The sequence below is a fragment of the Parus major genome, chromosome 3, assembly GCF_001522545.3.
Source record: "Parus major isolate Abel chromosome 3, Parus_major1.1, whole genome shotgun sequence".
Classification (NCBI taxonomy): Eukaryota; Metazoa; Chordata; class Aves; order Passeriformes; family Paridae; genus Parus; species Parus major.
The window spans coordinates 23,728,775-23,746,480 of record NC_031770.1 but is presented as its reverse complement, the minus strand read 5'-3'; the positions used below and the strand labels follow the sequence as shown (position 1 = coordinate 23,746,480).

Below are 17,706 nucleotides of genomic sequence, written 5' to 3'. Positions count from 1 at the left end.
GCATTTTTAACACAAATTTATTTTTTTCTTTTAGCGTACCTTTTATATTCTCTTTTTTTTTAATCAATACTTCTAATCATGGATATTTAAAGACAGGACATGTCCTCATTCATGCAAGTGATGTTGTGATTTTTTTCCAAGTTGATGTAAGTTTTAACACCAGTTAGATTATAGTTTTTGCTTACAAAATCTTTCTGGAGACAGTCAGGCAAATGAAACACAGATGAAAATATGAATACTAAAAGAAATACAGTTTTGGCTATTAAAAATTATTCACATTGAATTATCTTTTTTTTTTCTACAAGCTTCTCTGTCTCTAAATGGAGGTAATATAGAGCTAAGAATTTAAAGCTGGGACTACTGATTTTTGTCATACAACTCTTCACTGTAAACTTTTCAATGGAATGGTCAGTTGCTACCAAGTATTACACAGCTCAAAGGTCTCAAGGATTGTAACTTTCTGCTAAGTACATGAAAACTAGCAGTGCATCAACTGCCTTAAATTTCCTGCTGCTTCTGTGACCACACACAAGCAGAGATTCCATCCACGTGTCCCAAACACAAAATGTTAACATAAAGAGGCTCATGCTTAGATAAATGAAGTTGGTCAACTTAAGGCAAAAATTCACAAGGCACTAGGTTTCAGTAAATAATTTCAAGATGACTGGAAATAGACTACCTCTTTTTTTCTTTTTAATTATTCAGAATGTTTGGGTTATCTGTCTTCCAAAAACACATAAAACCCCTCATATAGAGCTTCCAGTATACCCAGAATACAGGTATTCTGTTCTGGACAAAACTGCATTCACACAGTGATTATATAGATTGGGAGTGCTCTCAAATGGAACAACTTCTCACAAATACCTACCTGAAAGTTTTACAGAAAGGACACATTATAAATAGATTATAATTGCAACTCCTCCCTGTGTTTCACCAAACTCTTCCTATTTGCTTCACTCCAGCACATGAGACAGAGTAAACAGTAACAGGAAGAGGATAAGACACCATGTAGAAGAATTTACAATCCCTTTATCTATTCTAATCTAGATCTGTGCAAAAACCATGAAGATCATGAATGCACAGCTATAACTTGAATAAGTATTTCAGATGTTCAAGATGTTTTCAGTGCAGAAGACAAATCACAGCTTACTTTAATAGACTAGGGAATCTACCTAAAATTCTGGAAATACCAATGGGCTTCAAAGGTTATAGAACCCTAATGCTGAGTACATGAAGTACTTCATTATTCTTTTCTTTATCATGAAACACACTGTGCTAAGGGAAAAAAACAACCAAAAGCACAAACCTGGTGCCTGGAATATTTTTAATATTGCAAAACACCTGAAATATTTCATGTGGTAGAGCAGAATGATGCGTGTGCACTGACTCCCTCCGTAAAATAAGCAGAGGCTACACAGTGTTTTATAGCTACCTTGAGAACAGCAAAGCATCACCTAAAAAGAAATTAGCAAGAAAATTTTCCATCTACATGTCTTCACTGTAAAAAAAGATATTGCATCATGGAGTGGTATATATATGCTGACTGGGAATACATACTGCAAGAAGAGGACAATTTTCATGCTTGAGATAAAGTATGTTCATCAAAGGTGAGTATACCAAAGCACACCTATCTATCAAAAGAGTAAAGAATGTTTAACAGCAGCAAACTTTGATCCACAATAAGGTGCTCCCATAAAAAGTATAATAAAGTTTATGATTTTTATGCAGAACACAGAGAAAAATACAGAAGTTGTATTGTGCATCCTTCTCAAGTGTAAAACCAGAGAATAAAAATTGGGTAGGAAGTTATCAAAACTCTCAAAATTTAAAGCAAGTCCTAAACTCAAATATGATCTTTTATATAAGCAATAAAAATCTTAGTAAGATCAGTGAAATAGTGGAAGCTATGAGAAAAAATACATTTATAACAAGAAGGAGTCTTATATTTTTTAGTATATTTTTCAAACAGCAAAACCAGAAGGTGTGTTGGTGTCTGTAGCAATAGATTATGAGGTCTGAGGAAAATACACAAGAAAGATAAAGGCACAGGAGAAAAGCCAAATGCATTCCTTGTATCCCTGTTCATTGCAGAAGCACTTAAAGCTCGCTTCCAAAATACTTTCATGAGGAAAATAAGAGAACTGTGTCACATTGAAGCGTCCATAGGAAATATTTCAAAATACACTAGTTAATCCGTAAAACCAAGTTACCAGGACCAGGTGGAAATCATCCAAACTTCAGAGCAGACACGCTGCTGGTGTTTAATGAATGCTTAAATGTTCTTGGTTCAAGAGAACAAAAACAGGGCAAATGTGATAACATTCCTCAGTAAGTAGGTCTGCAGAATGGCAAAAGGTTGCTTTATTAATAGAGGCACATGGTTAAATTTGGAAGCATCAAGGGAGCCAACAAAGACCTTGGAAGGAAAACAAGTTTAACGTGTTCTCGTTACTTAGCGTGCGTCCTTGCAGCAGGGAGGAAGATGGCGTGCTGGGCCTCAGGAGCGCGCGCCAGGCCGGGCAGGGCCGGGAGCTCACCTCCCCCTGCTCCATGGGAAACAACGGCCAGAGCCCGCGTTCAGCTCCGGGATCCCCACCTCGGAGGAGATGTGGACACACGGGAGCAGCAGCAGCAGCTGATGGAGACTCTCCAAGCTGACTGGGTGTTTGAGTGCGGGACATACAGGGCCTGGGGAAACTGGGCCTGGGCAGCCTTGAGAGGAGGACAAGGGGACGCCTGGGTGGCACCTGCAGCCTCCCGGTAGCAGAGCGCAGGGACACTGAGCTCTCAGTCCTTCTTCAGCGGAACACAGTGACAGGAGAACACACTGTTCCTCTCTGTGCTAACAGCCAGGCTGGGAGACAGGAAATTTTTAAATATAAGGATAAGGTTATTTACTCTGAGGTTGATCAAACACCGGAGCAGGTGCCCAGAGAAGTCATGCAGTCTCCATCCTTGGAGATATAAAAAGCTCACCTGGCCAAAAGGCCCATGAGCATGTAAACCTTATGCAAGAGGTGGGATTAGAGACCTCCAGGGTCCCTTCCTACTTACATGTCCTGTAAGCCAGTAAATGACAGTCTCACAGGCCTTCCAGGATCCTCTGATGGGACCATGACCTGTCCACATACAGCTGATCTGGCATCCAATTTGGCATTTCAGAGAGCTTTTACCAAACAGTGTCACCAAAGATCTCTGCTGTCCAGCTGTTATGGGGGAAAGAGGCTTTTTCAGGAATTAGCACTTTATTAAAATTAATTGTCTGTGTAATCCCCAAATGATCTCTGCTGTTGAACATATAAAAGGCCAGGAAAAGAGGTGATTAAAGTGCTAAAATTTCCTGATAAAAAATTTCTGTGCATAATCAAAGCTAAAACTGATGGTTAGGATCAGCATCCTATGAAGGATAGGAACAGCATCAAGCAATGCATGTAGATGAATTCTTAAGGGGTAAAATAACTGTAGTATATAGATATAATGATGGCTTCTACACCATCACAAAGAAGAAGAGTATTTATGGAGTCAGCATCAACAGCTAAAAATATCTAGACAATACTAAAAAGAAATCATAATCAGCATGTTAGAAATCATGATGATAGGAAAATAGAAAACACGATTTTCAAAAATGATGGGAAATCTGCATCTTGAACTGTACACAATTTGGGGCACCATAACTATAAAGAGGATACAGCACAACTGGAAAAATTCTAGGAAATAACATTACAAACCAGAGTGTGAAGCACATTTTTAATAAGGCTTTAAAGCTGCCAAGCATGATGACTGATGTGGGCATTTCAGAGGTGAATGAAATCAGTAATGCCAAGAAGATGATAACAAGTTACGCTGTGCTTTCAGATATGGAAGTATTTTCTAATTATTTCCTTTCTTAAAAAACTAGATCTGTAGGTCTCTTAAGCTTAGAGACTCTCATTAGCAAGTTATTTTTCTCTGACATTCCATCATAACTCTGTAAAAATGCAGCTCATCTAATGAATGTACTGTCTTCCCTGAATTGTATTCTTTTTAGAAACTCTGGAAAAAATAATATGCTATCAATTATTTTGCTGGCTATTAAAATATGGCACAAATTGTATTCAAAGGTAACAACAGAAAAAATATCTTCATCCTAGATACAGCTAAAACGCTCTTCCATAGCTATCAAAATCAAGGATGCAAAGCATAGTTTATGAACCAATACGCATAAATGTTACTCAATTCAGATGAATGGGTAGCTTCATGTCAGTAAAATACAAACTTTATGCTTACAAAGACAAATCAGTAACATTTTACATATTCTACTGTTTCCACTTGCCTTTGTTTCACGAAACTATGTACCACATTTGTTAATAAATCTGAGGATTTAAACGTGTGATAAATTTTCATCATGATCAGTATACCCATTTCCAGGTAACTATACATATATCATACAGATAATATATTACCATGCACTGAAAACATTTTAACAATAAGTTCTATGTAGACAACATGTAGTAATACAGATTGGAATTACTATAATTAATACATGCACTAATAGTGATAAAGCTATATCCAAACAATGAAAAAAAAAAAAAAAAAACCTCAAAAGTCTCCCTGTGCTGAAGCAATAATGTTTACAGACACATGGCTCACTGCCAGGCATTTCCCAACCTGCCTTTGAGCTGCAAACAGATCCAGCCTCATCAGTGACTGCTGAGAATGCTCACTCTGCTTTTCTCTAATTAGGAGACCTTCCCCAGACAGGATGGTCTTAACTTTCTAAAAAAACATGCAATATATTCAAACTAAAAAGGAGGTAGTGTACGAGACTTAGACCAAAGCAGTTCACCAATACTAATTATTCCTGAAAAACCATCAGACAAGTTTATTGTCACCAACCACAGTGAGTCTATTAAGTTCAGGCAGAACAAAGTTTGAGCTTTCCATGATGAGCTGTGCTCCTAGCAGGAGGTGCTGTGCCTTCTCAGCCTCCTGGTGGCCATCCTGAGATTGAGCTGGGATGTAAAAGCATCATCTCCACTACCTCCTGCTGGCATCTGAGCAGGGGTCATGCTACAGGCTCCATTAATGAGGAAAATCTAATTCTCTGCACTACCTGAAGGAATAAAGAACACAGAATAGGACCTTGTTTTCTGCCAGTGGACATAATGGGCTGAGGGAGAGGATGTGGGTGGATGTTCAAAAAGAGAAAATGCTCTGTCAAAATGTGGTTTTCACCTAAAAGATATTTGGGCCTTAGGTTATTATTCCCAGAGGCTTCCATGATCCTCCAAGATACCAGAAGTAGCTGCAGATGCACTCAGGCATACACAGGTGGAATGCAAAAAACAATTTATTTTATGACTGAGCTCTGACACTCCTGTTCAGACAGTCTTTCTCAGATCTGGAAATCAGTTTCATTTACAACCTGGCACTTCAAAATATTGCACAAGTGGGCATAAAACCTGGTATGCAGCTGGGATAAGTGCCCTAGCAATCCTTCTGTCATCAGATTTTATGGTTTCTGAGTGTTGTTATGGTGCCTAATGCAATATGGTTGGGAAATGCAGTTCCATTTTCAAGAACTGTTTTGGCACACAGAGACTCAGGTGAGTCTGAACAGCAAGTAGATTCAAGTTTCAGCAAACCAACATGGAAAACAAATTCCAAATCAATTCTTGGGCATTATAACCATCTCATGCCATATCACATCATGGGTGACCTGGTACTCTGGCCAGGTTACTAGTTAAGCATGACTGTCACATTTCTAACACCAACACAGATATTCATTCAATACTGTAATTACTCAGTGGATCCAGCATGGGAAATCACTACTGCTAATTAAGGATATTGTTTAAAAATCTAAAAATTACTTGCTTCAAGATAACCTTAGAAAAGGATTCAGGGCCTTCTCAGGAAAAAGAGAGACTATTTCGTTATAACATTAAAATCTACAGAGTGCACTGAGAACAGGTCACCAGATGTTAGTACAGGAATAAAACTTAAAACCTTTTTTTTCTTTACTTTTTTTGCCTTTACTAGTGGAAGAATATGGCAATGACAATGCAGGTAAGACCACTGTAATAATTCCACAGAAAGAGAGATTGCCTGAAACAGAACATGGATTGTGGATGTGTGTGTGCGTGTACAAAGAAACATAAATTAGTTGAGGTACATAATTTGGTTTCCACTGTTAGAACATCATTTTAATGCTATGCTCAAAGCCATTAACAATTGTAACTTTTTTTTTCTTCAACCTATGTTAGGTCCAATCAGGAAGCATCAGAATTCAGAGACAAAATCACAAGGTCCAAAATTTGCTTTAAGCAAAAAGAACAATGACAGAAAGACACAGGGGGAAAAAAAAGAAGTCTTTCTAGTCTTGCAGTTAGTCTGATGTAGAACTCTCACTCAAAGAAGCAAAGATAACTCACAGCACTGCCAGTGTGAAGCAAGAATGACTATTTCCTGCTGAAAAGCTCAGCTTTTCACTCCTCTCTTTTAAGGTTGAACACATTCTAGAATGATGATTAACAGTTGGATGAAATTTTTTTCTTCTGTCTTTTCTTCTCCTTAAACAAAAGTTTCATCTTTTGAATTATTTTACTCCAGTGAGTGAGAAAAAACAGGGATATGGAAAGTAGAGGTAAGGTTCAAGTGAACTTCTAAATTTTTCTCCATGATTCAGCAGAAACATAAATTTAAAGGTACAACACCTTTCTCTCAGAAAGTAATTTTTATTTTGGATTAAGGATTAAAAATATAACCCTAATCCAGTCTTAGACATACTTCTTCCATGAAGAACTCATTTTATTCACACAGTCAACACATGGTTTCCTGAAATCTGGAAGTTGTTCCTAACTTGCATGGATTTTAAAAAATAAAGAAAATGGCCAAAAGAACAACTAAAAAATTAGACAAGAACAATGAACAGAAATATCCAGCAAGTTTTGGAGTACTGCAGAACTAGGTGAAAAGTTCTCACATGCATAATGGCTGGTCTTAAAGTACATAAAGGGAAAATAATTACTCAAAATCAGATTTTAAGCCTCAATGGAGTGAATTTCTTATAAACAATGCAGACATCATCTGCATCCCAGATGAGTATGCCAGGAAAACATTTAGTGTTAATCTAGTGAACATGGCTATAAACCCCACATCTAATGATCTTAAAAGTTCTCTTCAATTCTAATACAATTGACAGTACAATGAGCCAGCATGGCTCACCCTGGAATACCAAGCTTCTGCTCCAAGAACTGTATCTATGGAAGACTGAGATTCCCAACCAGACAGTGTGAATATTAAACCAATGTGCCCAAGTGCAGATACAAAAGGTGTTGAAATATTCAGTGACTTTGCAGAAGAATTTACACACATATTCAGGTAAAGACGCTTACTGTCACAATCTACAAAAACTCAGAGCCTTTTGTCATACTATTAGAAATTCATCAGGTCTTTATGTTTTGGCTATAAAAAGAACAAGCATAATACTGGATCTTATTTAGAACTAAAATTTAAAGCCAGAACAGAGAAAAACCAAAATGATGCAACTATGATGTAATAATGAACGTGGCTATCACCACCGTCACAGTGACAAGAAATATATTGCACACCACATTTAAATTATTATGAAACCCCAGTTCTTGATTTTTTTGACCAATCCCATTGAAAAAAAGTACAATATGTACAGATCTATATATCTATATATAGATCAGCAAATGAATAATAAACAGGAAAGCACACTTTTTTCATGCTGCCTAGTAGGAAGAACGCACATTGTGGCACTGATTTTCCCCTCCTGCCCCCCATTTTTATTAATGTCAATTTTTGAAAATGCGTGAGGTAATAGTTATTCCCTTTTTAATTAATTTGAAATGTTTCCACAGCCTGAGATCTGTTCAAGGCAACTGGACTTTATCTAATGTGTCAGTGATACGCTGGACAAATGAAAAAAAAAAATAAAAAAAAATAAAATAAAAAAAGCAAAAGCTTATAGACAAGAAATGTTTATTGAAAAAGAAAATAAAATTAAAAGACAAAAATGGGTGGGAAGCACAGCACACAGAACTAAGAATTAAAAAAACATCTTACATTCTGCCTTAATGGCAGCACAGTTAATAGGGACAAAGGGACGTCGTGCTGCCTGCCGCAGCCGGAGGGTATTTTTGCAGACCTGACGGGCCAGTTTTGTCCAACAGGTGGTGTGGAGAAAGAAAGCCTGCCGTGTTTTCACCGCCGACTTTGGACTGCCCGTGTTACGCACCGGAGTGCCCTGCGTGGCCTGCCGGGACAGGTGAGTTCTGACATGCGATTCCTACGGGAAGGAACAAACACAGCATAACACAGGTGTCCGAGTCACTGCACTCACACATCCCCCAGCTGGACAAACCCACAAGAATAAGCAAATAACATGTCCAAGCACTATACGAAAAACAGGCCTATATAGGGAGCCATAAGCCACAGAGCAGGTAACTCTGTTCAGAAGGGATATATAATGCCATCCTACATGAGATAGTGTACAGTATATTTAACATTTCAGAGAAAACACACCATTCGACTGACAAAATGGCATTTGTACACCAAAAACGCAGGAAGCACACGCTTGTTTATATAAGAAGTAGTCAAATAAAGATATGGCAAGGCCTGAGTACTGTACAGTTCTACTTAACACAGGAAAGGATTAATAAACTGAGTTTTGTAATGCCAAAGTTGAATACATATATAAAAAACATTCCATTATGTGATCATATCACAGCAGTCGTGTGAAAATACCATGCTTTGTTTCAGAAAAGTTTGTCTACACAATCCTACCTCTGTAGGTTGGCTGGAAGACAGTTTATCTTCATCTGTCTGTGTGGGCATTTTCAGGCCACCATATTTCTTCCAATAAATCCAGCAAGATGCACACAACCTACATTGCATATTGGGAGGGCCCCAAGAATACCATTGGTGAGACTGCGGAGCTAAGGAGGAGAAAGCAGCACAGGTGAACTGGTGCAGGCTACATTCTGTATTACATTCTGTAATACATAATGCTGTAAGAGATGACAATAAATGGCCATAACATATGCCAGCATCAGAGCATTGTATGGATAAATATTTATTTGACACAGAAAGTAGGAACTTGAGCTATTTGTTGCTTTATTTTTTGACAAAAGCACTACAGAAGTCAACTCCAAATGGAAATTTTGGAAATGTTTTTATAATGAATTTCAAATCAGGGACTTAATATTGCTGAGATTTTCTCCCAGGGGAACACCAGAAAAAAAACCCAAAAACCCAAAACCAGAAAACCCACTATTTCTAATTTCACCCCAGAAGACAGGCTTATTAAGTAGGATTTTGTATCTGCTCTCATATAACCTCTCTTGAGGGCTGCTGTTTCAAACAGTCCAACAAAAATTATCAGAAACATACAAAATACTATAAAGAAACAGTAGTTCTCCCCATGTTCCTCAACAACAACAGAGAGGGGAAAAATACCCCAAAACCATTCAAAGAAAAAAGACCAGCTCAAAAACCCTGCAGTCTTTAAAGGAAAACCAAAAATAAATTTGATGCCAGCTTTGTGAAGGTAAAGGAATAATATGCCAATGCCATCATCATCATACTACTTAAACTTTCTGAGCTTTATAAATTGGTTAAAAAAAAAATCATAAAGTAATTTGAGTACTTTAATTAATATACTGAAGGCAACTCTAACTTTAAAATAATTTCTGCTATAAGAGTAATTGCAAATTGTCCTCTGTCACATGCTAACAAAAGTACATACCTTTTTTTTAACAGCACATATTAAGATTTACCCAAACTCCTGAGTCATTAAAAAAAAATAAATTACTTACTATAGCAGCTTTCACAAGCCCGACCTATTACTGTGGCTTGTGCCTGGTAAGAGGCTCCCATTGCTCCATTGACTGCAGCAGGTTTCCCATTGTTGCTGGATATTTGATTGGGATTTGGTTTATTGCTTTACATAACATTTTTTAAAAGATGAAAAGAAAAAAAAAAAAAAAGATTGCTTTATTAACTGGTTAGCCAACATGAAAACAAACAATCTAATTCTGGAATATGTGCTGACAACATCTATAAAATCTTCTCCAAACAACAAGAATAATTTTTGTACTCCTCCATTATTTTCAGCATTGTCAGACACTTGATACATTAAGAGCTGCTCTGAAACTCCAATTTACAGGTCTTTAGTGGGCTCACATGGTCTAAGCCACTTGGCAAGCTCATAAAAGACCAAGTCTCAGGGTCAAAGCATTAACAAAGGTCTGACACAACATGGAATTTAAGAAGGTGGTTCTAGGCAACAGATCAGGCTTTACAAGTCGGGGATAGACTTTGGGTGAAGCATAACAAGAGTAGCAAGAGTGCCTGTAATAATACTACGAGGCTGTTCATCCCAGGAAAACATCAAACAACCTCCTGCCCGAAAAAGAGGTACATACAGTAATACAAATACCTTATAACCATGGCAAAACTCATCCATATAGCTGGTTGTTCTGTCTCATTTCTTTTCTAAACTACTTCCTCTCTGAGAAGGCTGACTTAAATGTTTTTGGATATTTCTGTTTCGGTTTTTTAATATTATTACACTATATAATTCTTGTAATTATTGTAACTTCTAATACTTCAGTGAAGTAGGACTTTACAGGTCATTTTTTCAGAAAGCATTAATTTACTCCTCACTAGGTTAAGTGCAATATTTCCAGAGTTTCAACTCTGTGAGTCTTAATTACCCTCAATACAATGCGAAGCTGGATACATTGATGTCTAAGATAATTATTTGTCACTTTAGGTAGCATAAAATATATTCAAGAAATGTTAAAATGACAACTGAAGAAACTTTTGCTGTATCAAGTCTCTATTTCAAATGCCAACAAGTCTGTCTCATGCCTTGTCCTTTTTCACTGTATCAGCAAGAGACAATTTTACAATTTCCACATAGTCTTTATCCTGGGCTCAAGGTACAGGAGAAGAGATTGAAAGACAATTAAGCCTTCCACATTATGATCTGTTGCTTAGTTACCTTTCAGAAAAGCCATTAATTGAAAGGGACTCTCTGGTGTTAAGGACAGAACTTTGCATTTACAAGAAAAACCTAATGATCAAGTTCAAAAAGGTACTCAGCTCTGAGAATCAATTCTACTCAGATTTCAAATGCAATAAATTAGTCTTGAAGCAGAGCATTTAGAAATCCCATGACCACCAGAGATATCAAAAACTTGAGAAGTCCTACCATCCTCCTACTTCTGACTAGGGGTTTTGTCTTGAAATGGAGGCAAAAGACGGGCAATAAGATAAAAGCGCAAAAATCCCACATTTTGAAACACATTTTGTCATCCAATACAGCTGGTCCCTACTGTGAACATATTGAAAATCCGTAATTGTCCACATGGACCAAGGAAATTAAATTGAAAAAGCATAATGTAAAGACTGAGCACCTTATGGTTTTCCTAAAGCAGCTTCTCATCTGAGAAGATTAGGGAACACTCATACTAGAGTTTTTAGCTTTTTGTTTAAAGTGTTATTTACTAGAGATGTGAGCTTCAAAACTCACAAAATTTGTTCCAAGATTAAAATAATTAATTTAACAGTCTGCTGCTTTCATTGTTACATCTGTTTAAGAGAGAAAAGCCAGTATGAAATCTGGAAATTAAACACTATTATATGCAATTTATACAAGCCATCAACAATCTCTGCAAAATACTTCCTTTGGTATTACATTCTTCTGTTATACAAACACTCATAACAATGGGAAGTTCATATATAAGTAAACTGAGTATACCCACAGAAAGCTTAGAAAAAAGTGATTTGTAGCCCTTTCTCTTGTCATAATATTGAGGAAATGATGAATATGAAGGATGGATTTTATCTTTTTTTCTGCAAACCACATGTTAACAGAAGCAGATATAGCATCCAGTTTAAATCTAAAAGAAAGATCAAAAAGCCCTCAGAAGAAAACAAGATTGTATTAACAGCATGTGGTCATAGATAGAAGGTCTGGGGCTTTGTGCTACCTTTAATTCAGACCCAGAATATCTCTTGTCTCTAGATGAAGAACAGATTTTATCAGCCAGATAAAACTGTAATGGGAAATTATCTGATTTTATTTTATGTAACTACATTACCAACTGCTTCTATTTTGAAATATTGCATTTACGTAAATAAGAAATGTTGTGCTACAGGGATTTGGAAGAGATTATTTTGGAAAAACTGCTTTTTAAATTAATAGGCTCTTCTTCTATGTGAAGAGTCCACACTTGATCAGCCTTTGAAAAACTTCTTATTACAGACAAAAAGATTACAGGTCAAGAACAAAGAGATCAGTAAAGTAAGAAGGTTTCACTCAAGAGCTTTTTAACATTTTCTGATCATACCTCTGCATATAACAAATCCTGTGAAGTAACCATTAAAGAGATGACTAGGAAAATACCATGCATGTTACTGTTTCAATTTTACCTGTGTATTACTCAGAAAAATGACATTGTTGTTATACTCACTAGGTGGGGATGTATACTTGTTTCAATTTACTTTCTGCTTCGGCTGCTTTCAGACGTTTCTAGTTAAAAAATTAACACATAAAAATATTTTATTATATTACAGTATGGCATTTCATAAAACTGCACACAATACATCTTTAAATTATTTCTATTTTGTGATTTAACAAGAGCCTCCAAAACAAGTGTAGAAATCTACCCGATAAAAAACATGAAAAACAAGTTCTAGTTTTTATTATTAGTTTGAAATCATAATATGCTGTCCTTCCCAGTAAAACTCACAGTCCTCACATATGACAATAAAACTGTAAAAATGACAATAACAGTTTACATAAATTACATCTATATAAATATGTATGACATTGTGGCTACCCCTCATTGCAGAATTATGTAGAAACTAAATTAATGAAGTTGTATTCCTTATTAGTCATGTAACAAAATTTCTTGTCTGCTCTGTCCAGAGTGAGGCTGAGCTTTTATAAAACAGTACAAGTAACAATAAAGTTCACTGGCTCTTAGAGATAACTGAACACTTACTAGCATTAAATGCCATCAGAACCGTGGCTCAGGAACATCACAGTAACAGGACAGCTATACTACTGTAGAGATAGTCTGTGAATTGACTAAATCATTACTTTCTTCATACTTGCAACAAACTCAAACCATTTTGCCTTTCTATGATGTAGAGAAGTTTTAGTTATTGCCGTCTATTATACACATAACTAAGACAACAGTTTTTTGAGCAGTGGCACAAGAAATGCAGGGTTCAGGTGTCTACAGGTTATGCAAAACATTTGTATGTAAAAGATGAAGAAAAGCATTATTTCCCTGCACTTTCTGTACTCAAGACATTACTTCTGTTCACTTGAGCGAAAGAAAGAAAAAGACAGGAGAAAAGGATTTGAAACGCAGTCAATTTCATTACAGAGGATAAAAAAAAGGAGGGAACACGTTTATATGCAGCAATAATAAATCAGTACTACCTGTCGTTATTGTGTGATCAGTCCTTCATTTCACCTACAATAGCCACTTCTCCTCTCTGCTGTACACCAATTTTTTCATATCCAACTTTTGCAAGGTTTATAATCCAGGAAGGTATTTCCCACCTTGAGAAAACTATTATTAAATGACTCTGCTCTGACAGTCCCTTACTTGAGCCAAAAGGTGAGTTACAGGGTTATTCAACTTTACTGGCCCAGCAGTCTGACTAAATCTAATAAACAGCTGTTCTTTTCCATTTCATTAAGTTGCCTCTATTTTGTCCATTTATAAAAATTGCAGAATTACTTATAAAAATCTGTATTTTTAAGGACTAATGTATAACGAATAGACTTCTTATCAGTCCATGCCACCATTAATTAATTCCCATGCAATATGAGATCTCTTTTCCATTTATCTCCAAAACAGTTTTTTTCCTTACAGCTTTTTGCTGTTCACAGATGCCAAGTTGTTTGGAGCTACAGAAGTGAATTGACACTGCTGGTACAGTTGCAATCTTTCCCCACTGCCAGGCTTGGCAACACTGCTCTACCCTCAGGAGGCCCAGAGAAAAATGCAAACATAGTCTGCTCTGCCTGCTTGGGTCAGTTTTCACAAGAGCAAGGAGAAAGAACAGCAGCAGCACCATGCTCCAAGTCCCATAAACTGGTAGTTTTTAATCTGAGAACATTTCACAGCCCCAGCAGAGGAGCTCTCAAAGGTGAACTCCCTCTGCTTAACAGCAGGACACAGGTTTTCTACAACTGTCTCTCGGTCATTTTCATATTATATCCAACAATATAGAATTAGTTTTCAGCCTGAAAGAAACACGGGAAACTGCCAGGCAATGGGTTGCCATGCATTCCTCAGAGCTTCCTAACAAACTGGCTCCTTCTATAAAAACAAGTAAATCTCACTGCACACCTACCATGAGCAAAAGAGAAGATACAGTAAGGGGCAAGAGAGGAGGAAAGTAGCCCTAAAGCACTGTCAGAATGCAAAAGCATGTGTAGGAAGCTGTATTAAGGCCTGATGACAGTGTCAATGAGAAGTGACTATATGCACATTAACTAAATTTTAGCATACTTTTAGTGCTGGCATGGGGGTTGTAAGGAATGCAATCTAACAATTGCTTTTCTCCTTTATTTACTAAAGTGAATGATATACTGCCTTCTAAAAAAAAGAGCATGCAATGGCATTTCAGTATAAGCTATATTTTCATACATTAAAACTATGGCTAGCATTGGTCTCTAAAAGTAACAGAACATGTCACAGCTTGAATTCGCACTGACATACCAACTTCTAAGTACTGAGAGAGAGGAAAGGATGCAGAACCAAAACTATCAATAGCTGCAGTTTCTGAGATGAAACCCCTGTCTGTTGAAATCTAGAGACAGAACTGGTAAAAACTGGAAGTTGAAACTGAAAATATTTAGACATGAAAAAAAGCAGCAGTTTGTAACAAATCCCTGGAGCAATGTAATAAATTACTGGTGCAATGTAACAAAGAGAGCTGATGCTTTACCTGGAAAAAAAAAAAAATCACATCTTAAACAGTATTTCAAACAGGTCTTACAGACTGCATTGCAGGGGAGATAAAACTACACTAACCCAGTTTTTCACCTGTGGTCTGCTGCTTTTAATGAACTAGCAATGAAAATGAATGTTTGTGGGTTTTAGGAATTTTTGTTATGACTATCAACTTACAAATATCCCAAGAAATGACCACTTTCCCAAATTAGTACTGTTTTCAACAGTGGAAATAAATAAATGAGAGGCAAATATAATATATTGTTGCAGTAGAGCAATTTAGCTACCATTTAATATGTTCACTCTTCTCCTCTTACGAAGTTTCCATGAAGTCTTTTCCCATTGAATCAGACTTTCAAGGAGAACACACAAAGTTTTCATTTAGTAGAATCAATCAGTCAAAACCTGGCCTTCCTCAAACTATATATAATATAGTAGTCATGAGAAGTGCCCTATAACCAGGAATGGTTATCCAAGGATGAATTAATTTTGCTAGCAAGTTCAGAGAACTTTAACATATCTTCCCTTCGACTTGAAGGGAAGATGTTCTCAAAGCAAGGTGGTAGCAGTACCTCCACTGCCATTAAATCACCACATTCATAACTTCACAAGCATAACATTTAGTAACAATAATGATAAAGAAACCTTTCTTACGCCTGGCACAACACATCCAAATCACACAAAGAAATAAAAATAATTTTTAAAAAATTTCATATTAAATCACACGAATCTAGAACTCAGAGATTGTATTTTAAGATTCAAGTCTGTGCAATGACCTTTTTCATCTTCCCAGTCCCACCAGTCCCCCTGCTCCTCAAGCATGAGATTTAGAGGAGAATGATTCTGAAATTGCAGTTTTATTACTAAATACATTTTCTCCCTGACCTACATTCAATTATCACTGATTGTTCTTTTTGGGGAAAAAAAAAAGCCCTACAGATATTGTTTTTACTGAACTGTATTAGTTTTTACCATTCCACAAAAAAACTAAACAAGGGTATGATGAAGTTCTTAGGAAGGATCACAGAAATGTTAACCAGGATAAATATTAGGCATTTGGCCTACAAGGGTTTTATTATTTATTGATGATCACATATGTGACCCTGAAAGAACATGTCTAAAGCATTCCATCCTGAATGTATTGCCACGGTCTGAGCAGGATGTTGGAAGTTTATTAAGTTATAAGTAAAACACAGGCATTTTCAAGAGCATTCAAATTGCACATATGACTATGTGATTTTCCTGTAAAAACCCAGATCCTGTGAAAGGTTATGCAACCTTAACACACATACCTTTCTAGTATAAAAATTAACAGTGAGAAAAGGGGATAAAAGTGAAAACAATGGTGACAAACCTAGAAAAATATGCCTTTAAATGGAACAAATTATATTTTATTTGTATTATCCATAGAACTAAAATGTCCTAGTGATACTCCAAGACTACCATGTGGTAGAAGACCTTTCCCTTACTTTCCATGCCCTAACAAGATGATGTAGAAACAGTTTCAAATAAACTGGAACAACCTGAGGTAATCATCCCTCTGATACATTTAATCTGAAACAAGTCCAGAGATCCATCCAACAGTACACCTGTAGTTATTACAGCATAAAAATTATTTTCAAAACACTGTCCATAACATCACCATAATTACACAGCAAACAAGGAGCTACAAGCTTAAATATTAAATCAGAAATTAAAATGGGGTCTTTTAAAGTATTTTATGTCTAAACCAAGGAGTAAATATATAAAGAGTACAGTATATAGAAAGCACCAATACTGACATTTTGCCTAAACCTGCTGAAATTATCCTGGTATTGGTACCCAATATAATTTTAACATGTTTTTGCTCCAGAGCAACTCAAACAGTTGAACATTCCATCAGAAGGATGAACACATCCACTGTGGGCAGAATTATCTCAATTTTGAAATGCTGGCAATGCCAAAGTAACATTTTGTCCAGAAGTACCAAGGAAAGGTTTGTAACACCAGCAGCCATTTTAACACAATGTATATTTCCCACAATAGAGCTTCACAGCCTAAAGCATTTGCTCTGCAGCCCATTTCCATCTGATTCCCTAGTGAAGGAGGAACCTCTTCCTTCCCTTCCTGGAAGTAATCCCATTGCTTCAAACCAGCATGCTGGAGTCTGAGACACAGAGTGTGTGCACTTGTTTCTGATACCTAACTTCTGGATTTAGAAGAACACTGAACTCCACACAGTATGAAATTTATGAGCATGTTTTCATGGTGATACATGAAAACAACTGTTAAAGTTCGATAAAAAAAGCTAAAAGTGTGAAAGTGTAAATTAGAGAGTTTCTTAAGTCACTGGGTGAAAAAGTTTAAGTTAGTTTAGAAAGCAGAAGACAAGATGGAGGATTTAGAATGCTGGTTCTTCTTCTTTCATGTTCTTCTTCTAGAGGTTTTTGGGTAATAGGAAGTGATTGGTTAGAAAATGCTGCAGTGCAGCACACAGGTGATGGGGTCATTGGGTCATTAAGAAAAATAATATACGTGTCTATTGTTAATTGGATAAGAATGAATATAAAGATAAAAGAACTGCGTAGTTCAGGACCATTTTGTGTCTTCAAAGGCCAAAGTGAGCCACAAGGCCATTTTGTACCATCAGAAAGAAATGAGCCAGACTGCAGTGAATTGAACTTGTGCAGAAAGTCTGGAGAGACCTGCCAAGTTTTGTGATAACAACCTAATAAACACG

At 36.6% G+C, this 17,706-nt stretch overlaps 1 protein-coding gene across 1 annotated transcript in view; it reads right to left on the bottom strand.

The window, feature by feature from the left end:
• The window catches only part of MTA3 (metastasis associated 1 family member 3), a 128,480-nt gene that overhangs the window by 40,791 nt on the left and 69,983 nt on the right, over positions 1 to 17,706 (bottom strand). Inside the window, exons 10-13 of the mRNA XM_033513323.1 lie at positions 12,483 to 12,541; positions 9,819 to 9,943; positions 8,788 to 8,939; positions 8,068 to 8,290 (exon numbers count right to left, since the gene is read on the bottom strand). Coding sequence (XP_033369214.1) covers positions 8,068 to 8,290; positions 8,788 to 8,939; positions 9,819 to 9,943; positions 12,483 to 12,541 — 559 coding nt within the window. The remainder of the gene's footprint in view (positions 1 to 8,067; positions 8,291 to 8,787; positions 8,940 to 9,818; positions 9,944 to 12,482; positions 12,542 to 17,706) is intronic.